The 7,863-nt window shown below is 43.8% G+C and overlaps 1 protein-coding gene across 1 annotated transcript in view; it reads left to right on the top strand.

Annotated features, from left to right (window-relative positions):
- LOC102374695 (sulfhydryl oxidase 1-like) overlaps positions 1-7,863 on the top strand; it is a 60,308-nt gene that overhangs the window by 1,061 nt on the left and 51,384 nt on the right. Inside the window, exon 2 of the mRNA XM_006037491.3 lies at positions 1,367-1,421. Within this exon, the coding sequence (XP_006037553.1) occupies positions 1,367-1,421 (55 nt within the window). The remainder of the gene's footprint in view (positions 1-1,366; positions 1,422-7,863) is intronic.

Raw genomic sequence — 7,863 nt, 5'->3', positions numbered from 1 at the left:
GAGGCTGAAGAGGTCCAGGTGCCCTAGTCTCTCCTCATAGGGCTTGGCCTGCAAGCCCTTAACCATATGAGTGGCCCTTCTCTGGACCCTCTCCAGGTTCTCTACATCCCTCTTGAAGTGTGGCGCCCAAAATTGCACACAGTACTCCAACTGTGGTCTGACCAGCGCCCGATAGAGGGGAAGTATCACCTCCTTGGTTCTGTTCCTCATGCATCTGCTGATGCACGATAAAGTGCCATTAGCTTTTCTGATGACTTTGTCACACTGACGGCTCATGTTCATCTTGGAGTCCACTAGGACTCCAAGATCCCTTTCCGCTTCCGTGCCACCAAGCAGGTCATTTCCTAGGCAGTAGGTATGCTGGACATTTTTCCTCCCTAGGTGCAGCACTTTGCATTTCTCCTTGTTGAATTGCATTCTGTTGTTTTGTGCCCATATGTCCAACCTGTCCAGGTCTGCTTGTAGTTGTTCCCTGCCCTCCGGCGTGTCCACTTCCCCCCACAGTTTTGTGTCATCCACAAACTTGGACAGAGTACACTTCACTCCCTCGTCCAAGTCGCTGATGAAGATACTGAAGAGTATCGGTCCAAGGACCGAGCCCTGCGGGACCCCACTGTCCACACCCTTCCTGTATAAGGTATTCCATTTTTTGCTCCCTCCTTTCAATATCTAGGACTGCAGTAATGCTGATGGGATTTTGTAGGCAGAAATTCACAGGCTATAAGCTGTTGCTGTTTCTATTGTTTACCAATGCACTGCCTATTTAAAATGTTATTGCAAGATGTGCTGTTGATGTGCTGCCACTTCTAACATGAGACTTGGGAAGAGATAGGGCTCTGCCAAGAAACCACAGCTCCCCATCTATCCTAAAGCACATATACTAGGCAGTGATGCTCTCAAATATGCTGTACGGCCCATTCAGTCAGTCTCCTGAACGAGAAGGCATATAGGCTGCATCTGCAGACTGCTTCAGGCACTCTTTTCCTAAAGCATTGAGGAACATGGAGTTGGACAAAGTAGAGGTAAGGTCATGACTGTGTGTGTGGTGTGAAACATTGTAATATCCTTTTGGTAGGATTTCCAAAAAGGTTCAACATCAGTGTCCCAAGAATCTGTATTTCTGTCCTCTCTGTTACTGGGCTTCTTTCAGGAGTAAGGGGCCTACTTTTCCTGATCTTTATTCATTTTTATCGGAGACTTTTGCAACACCTGGTGTTTTCTCAGTGACATCCCTTTCTTCTTTCAGGGACTCCTGTGCTAAAATTGGAATCCCAGAAGGAAGTCTTCTCCCCCAGATCCTCTCCAAGCTATCCTCTTTATTTAAAGTGCTTTTTTTTTTTTTTTGCTAAAAGATTTTTCTGTACAGCTCCATTCAGCAGCTCTGCCACCAGAGTTTGAGGTGCATTTTGAGAAGGCACCATGTAAGAGCCAGGCAGTCATCAAGAGCCCTACTGCTTTCAGCAAAAAGGAAGACTGTTGCAGAGCTGTGGGTGTGGCCATAATCAAAGTTATTCCAGCATAACTTTATAGTACAAGTTAGGCCTCTGGAAGCTGCTGCTTCTATGGGAAATGAAAGAACTGTGCCTATATTCAGGGTTTGATCAATGTTTGTTCCCTTTTTTCTGTTAAAGCCATAAACTTTGTTACTGACTTTTGGAGTCATGTGAAACAGAGGACAGTGACAAAGGGAAAATACAGATTTTTTGCTTTCTTTAAAAAAAATCATTTGGCAATGTGTTTTCCAACTACACTAGTGTAGATATGTGGAGAGCAAAGAATTCTAAGTAAAGTATACACTCCTATTAATTGCCTTCCATACCTGTTTGATACAAGTCCTTTTTTCCCAAACTCTCTAATTAGTAGAAATGGAGCTGTTAAATTATGAAACCACGGGCCTGATGGGTGTGTACACATAGCTAGAAACCTTGGAAGTGGTTCTGTCCCCCAGGGTTTCCTAACGCAACTTTGTTTTTTTGGGTCTTCGTATTACTTCAGGATTGTTAATTCACATAGTATTCTTGTATTGTAGCTTTGACCCTCTCAGCAGACACAGTCCCTGCACAGACTAGTCTAGGGTTTAGTCTTTTCTATGCAACTTTGCTGGCATAGTTGTATCAGGCAGGGCAGTGATCGCTATCCCTAGCTGACACAGCTGTGTTGACAGAATTCTTGCTGAGTACACGGCTATTGTCAGGCTTTTTTTTTTTAAGCTTTTGTCATTTGTGGAAATGGGGTAGATATGGCAGTAGAAAAAATCCTTCCATCAGTACATACTACATCTCCACTAGAGGGCTCTGCTGGCATAGTTATGCCAGCCAAGCTGTAGCACCAAGAGTAGATAAACCCTAAACCTAAACCTGCCTAATGAGGGAGGCAGAGTACTGGGATTAAAGCAATGATTCTCTATTATACACAATTTAAACTTGTGGATATTTCTTTCCAGAAGCTCTGAAAGTGTACTATGTATGCCAAAAAGCAATGAAGCAGTAATTTTTTATTTTTTCTGTAAACACCAAGGTGCAGGAACTCCATGGTGGGCAGTGATGAAGATGATCTCTGTGTGAGGATGCAACTGGTAGATGGGATCTTGGATACCTTAATCACAGCTGCCATTACATTCTGAACTAGGTAAATGAAAAACTGGAAAGGCTATTGGTTGTGTAACATCCTTTACTAAACCACTGCCATATCTACACTGCCGCTGGATTTTCACATGCAGATTTCAAAGGCCACGTGGACATGATAAATGAACCTGGTTTTGCATGCCCTGCCTTGAGAGACTTCACTCAATTTGTTGTTCAAAGCTAGGAGGGTCTCTTACCGAATGCTGGCTTATGGAGTATTCATGCAGTATATAGTATAGCTGCCAGCAATTCCCCAGGTCTCAGGCTGGGGCTAGGAAATTCATGTTCTCCTCTGAAGGTGGGATTGCTGGGCTGCAATACAAGGCCAGCTGTATGGGTGGGCAATGTGGGTGACCTCCTAAGGTGCCGTGATCAGGGGGGTGCTACACACATGTGCACACACACATGTGAGCAGTCCACACTTACAGCAGGGCTCTCCCCCCACCCCACCCCGGCTAATCCCCACCCCAGGCAGGAGAAGCAATGCCCAGCTTAGCCCTCCCCTTGATTCTAGCTGCTGCTCAGGAGGAACCAGGCTGGGCACACATGGGTAGGGTGATGCCCACTCCAGTTAGCCTGTGTCTTGCTCCCACACAGCAGCTAATCCAAGGGACTTGGTATCTTTGCATTCAGTTACACTGTTCTTACCTCTTTCATATCTATTTTACTTCATTGAAGAGCAGGAGCAAAGTAAAGGCTGCTGAAATTGGAACTTAAAAAGTAAATGCAAGGATGCAAAAAGGCATGAGAGAGGAATAGTATAATTATCCTGTATTTGAGAGGGTTTTTTTTCATTGATGTTGCAGAGCCTTTTGATACACATTTTCAAAGCCTGTTTCTGGGAGGCCTGGCCTCCCTGTGTACTGTATTGTGTAGATACTAACAATAGACCAGTTTACTGTGTTTGTGTAAATAACCTGTTTACTTGGTTTGGGGCCAGTTTTAGCAAATAATCCCACATGGAGCAGCTTTGCACAGTAGACTTACTGATGCAGGGATTTTTTTTTCTGTAAAATATACCAGGGTGGTCCCTGTGTACCCCAGTGCAAATATCTTTGTTAACTGAAATATACTTTAAGAATTTAAAATCTTCAAATAAACGGATATGTATTTTAAACTTATTTTATTAATGAATCCAACTTATAAAATAACAAATTTAGCACTTAAAGTTGCATCCAATCCCCTAACTATACAAAAAGACAGATATGTATTGTCCATCAGCAGTGCTCCCTTAACCCAAATCAATGTCTGTAGGGTCTGTGTTCTTTTCATCTCTTCTTCCTTTCAATCTCTGACTGTTCCTTTTATGTTCCAGTCAGTGTTAGGCATTTGTGTTTCTTCACCTCTTATATCTTGTTTCACTGGCACAATAATTCACCCCCTCTTTCTGATTCATAAATTCAGTGTTTTCTTCCTGCTTTTTTAATGGAATCTGCTGACACCAGTATCTGCTAATTCTGAAGGTATCCAGTACACTTGGTCTTGGTAGCCTTTTGCACCTCATCCATGATGCTGTGCTTGGGATGCTGACTACTCTTTTCTAAATCTCATTATAATTGCCTTAGCTGTAACAATACTTACAGAGAGTTGTAATGTTGTTAAGGCTGGCTGGCTATCACAGCAAGAATGGAAGAATCATGATTTTGTTATTACAAACGATACAAGTCACAATTTTTAATTGGAAAAATTAACAATGACTATAAGCACATCTCAAATGCCCAGGGTGACAGTGAGGTAAGCAATTATTCTTTATTTTTTCAAATGAGAAAAAGGCAGCTAATCTGCCATGAGGACTGAATCCCTGCCAGGTTTAACAACCCCCCCCCCCCCCCCAAATAACCTTCTTTTGCTGTAGCCATTATTGAATATGTGGTTTAAATTGTTTTAAATAGAAAGTGAGCTGAGATCCAAGCATTGCACACCCAAAGAAGAATGTTTAGAAAAGGTCTTAGTTATAGTCGAGGCTTATAGTTGTCTAATCTTCCCAGTCTTTAAATCAGAGCAGTAAAGTAAATCGGAGCCTGCTGGACCAGAGTGTAATGCAGCCAGTGTTTCCTGATTAGGAAACAGAGTGTACGTGCATGTATCACTGTCCATCCTCACCCTTGAGCTATTTCCTCTTTGTAACCTGCTACTTTAGGACAAGATGCTGCTTAAAGCTCTCATTATGTCAGTGATTATGGTAGGAAGTATATGCATTTGGAATAGATTTGTGGGTGTATTTCAGGTGAAAAATTAATCTTAGATTGGTCTTTTTAAACTCTCTCCAATTGAAACATTGCCACAGCTAATTGGAAAATGACACAGTAAACTGTTGCATCACTGTTGCTGGCCCTTCCCAGGCCAGCTTGTAAATTGGCTGATGCAGTTTTATACTATCCCTTGATTTGCAAATACTTAATATCTCACCTTGGCACTGACTCTATTTACAGCCTTTCTGCAGCTCTTCTTGGCAACTCATCTCCACATCACTTAAAGCATGCAGTCCTGTTAGAAATGCTTTTAACAAGCTGCCCCACCCCTAAAATTTTTACCCAATGAAATGCTATGATTGAGCAACGACAGGCCTGGCACGTCCCAAAGACCACTTAAAATCCTTATTCTAAATGAAACTGGTTTGAAGTCTTAATTCTCATGGGCACTGCCTCACTTTCCCTGTACCCAGATGTGCAAGTGGGGCCTCCATATCCTAAAACACATTTTTGCTTTGGAGAATGCTGCAAGGCCTGGAATGTGACACTATTGAAACTTCAGAGCATCCTTCAAAGCAAGGTATTGTCCTTCATTGGCATCAGTCACAGGAGAAAAGGTGTTAGCAGCCACATGAGAGCACAGACACTGGGAGAGGACAGAGGTGGTAGGCTGGTCTGATGACGCCATTCTTTGGGAGCCCGGCCCAGAACATGGGTAGCTGGAAGCCAAGCTGGCTAGAAAAATTATATATGGGGTTGTTCATCACAAAGATTAAAGTATGTGGCTCACCCTTGAGAGCAAATCCAAACAAAACAATGCCCATGGTGGTATACACTGGGGAAGCTATAGCTATGTGAACAAACAGATGCAGTAGTTACCCATCCCATGCCTTAGATACTTCCTGTCCTGTGCAAGGTATGATGCTGCTTGGCATATGCACAGAGAAATCAGGAAAAGCTGGAGAACAGTGGTCTTAAGGGAAAGCAAATGGAGTTACTTGAGAAGAGGCCTGGGGATTATGTGGGGATAGCTGAGGGTAGGGGACAGTGAGGGAAAGTAACATCTGATGAAAGAAGTCTTCTCTTGTCCAACAGCTCAGAAGTAATCTTGTTAGACTTGTAAAGGAGGGGCCAGTTTGTTTCCCATCCTAGACGTTAATCTCCTCCTAGAATTTCTTTGTGGGTCTCTAAATTTTGGACCTTCTGTTCTGCCAGTTGTATGTTCTCCCACTGAAATCAGTTGTGTGTATCTCATGCCAGCAGGCTGGATCTTGAGTTTGAATTGTCTGGTGGTGAAAGGGGTGGACTTTCAGCTTGGGTTACTTGGTAACTAGAGTCAATCTAAATATTTTACATAAATCTGTTAACTCTGAAATAAATTTGGTTTAAGGAGCAAAGAAAACATGACTGCCATGACAAACAACATCACCGTAGCTGTCATCTACTGTGATGTGCCTTGCACCTTATGTCCCACTAACCATTTTGTCAAAAAACCCTGGTCCCACCATGATAAAAACAAAACCCCACTTTTTCCAAGAAGTGTATTTTTACATTTACATACATTTTAGTATTATATTGATCATTAATAGAATTTTTTTAATGAGTTGAAGTCCCACCTACATGACTTTCTTGTCCCACTGGTTGAGAAACACTGCTTTAAACAATTCAAACATGCTTTGTGTCATTGCTTCAGCGTTGAAGTGAAAGGAACTAAGCTATGGTTTAGATAGGGTTGATCCTGCCATTTCCTGTTCTTGTTCCAAACAGTTCTGTTTGCGGTCATGATGGATGTGTTTACTGAACAAATAAGGAGACCACCCTGGAATATGATGTTTGCAGATGACATGGTCATTTGCGCTGAGAGTTTAGAGGAAGTGCAAGCTGGATAGGACAAATGGAGAGAAGTGCTAGAGGGAAGAGGAATGATGATTAGTTGATCCAAAATGGAATATGTGCACTATGATTGCACTGAGGTACCTGATGTTGGTAATGTGATAATCGATGAGAAACATGTTAAAAAAGTTGACAAGTTTAAGCATCTGGGGTCAACCATTCATCAGGATGCAGAGTTAGATGTAGAGTTGAACCATCAAATAACAGCAGGGTGGACAAAGTGGGAATTAGCAACAGGAATATTATGTGACAGCAAAGCTGAAGGGAAAAGTCTACAAGACATGTGCATTCAGTGCTATTGTATGGAGTTGAGATATGCCCCCTGAAGAAAACTCAAGAAAGGAGAATGAACATGAAAGAGATGAGAATGCTCCAATGGATGTGTGGAGAGACAAAGATGGATAAAGTGAGGAATACTTGCATCAGAGGATTGGTGAAGGTAGTGGGGGCATCTAAGAAAATACAAGAGAGAAGATTGGCATGGTATGGACATATTCAAAGGAGTCTAGAAGAATACACGGGAAAAGAAGTTACCTAGGGTCACCATACCTCAGGGTTTTCCTGGACATGTCCTCTCTTTTGCGTCCTCCCATCCCCATCTCCATCTGGGTGTTTTTTTTAAATATCAACAAATGTCCAGAATTTGGGATTGTTCTCTGCTCAGCATCAAAGTTTTCCCCAGCACTGGACTGCAGCAGAGTGCAGGAGGTGCCTGCTCCTCCAGGGTGAGAAGGGAGCAGGAGAGGGGCAGCCAGGAGCTGCATGGTCAGGCCATGCCAGTGCCTGTGCTCACAGGGGCGAGACAGCTGGGAGATGCTTGCAGGGCTGGGGGGAGTAAGGGGCTGCGGGTTGGGAGTGAGGGGCACCAGCAGGAGGCTGTGGGTCAGGAGTGAGGGGCACCAGTAGGGTTAGTGGGGCTGTAGTTTGGGAGTGAGGGGCACCAGGGGAGACAGAGGACTGTGGGTCAGGAGCTCAGGGAGCAGGCAGTGCCGGGGACTGGGGGTTGGAAGTGAGGGACAGCAGCAGGGCTGGGGGAGCTGTGGCTTGGGAGGAGGGGCAGGGGCATGACACAGGCATAACATTGCTCCCCTGCAATCATATTAACGCCCCCCCCCCCCCCCCCCCCGCACCCCCCCGTCTTTTCTTTTGTACTA

Source organism: Alligator sinensis, unplaced genomic scaffold, assembly GCF_000455745.1.
Source record: "Alligator sinensis unplaced genomic scaffold, ASM45574v1 scaffold2165_1, whole genome shotgun sequence".
Classification (NCBI taxonomy): domain Eukaryota; kingdom Metazoa; phylum Chordata; order Crocodylia; family Alligatoridae; genus Alligator; species Alligator sinensis.
Note: the sequence above shows the minus strand (reverse complement) of the source record. Positions and strands in the feature narration are given on the sequence as shown.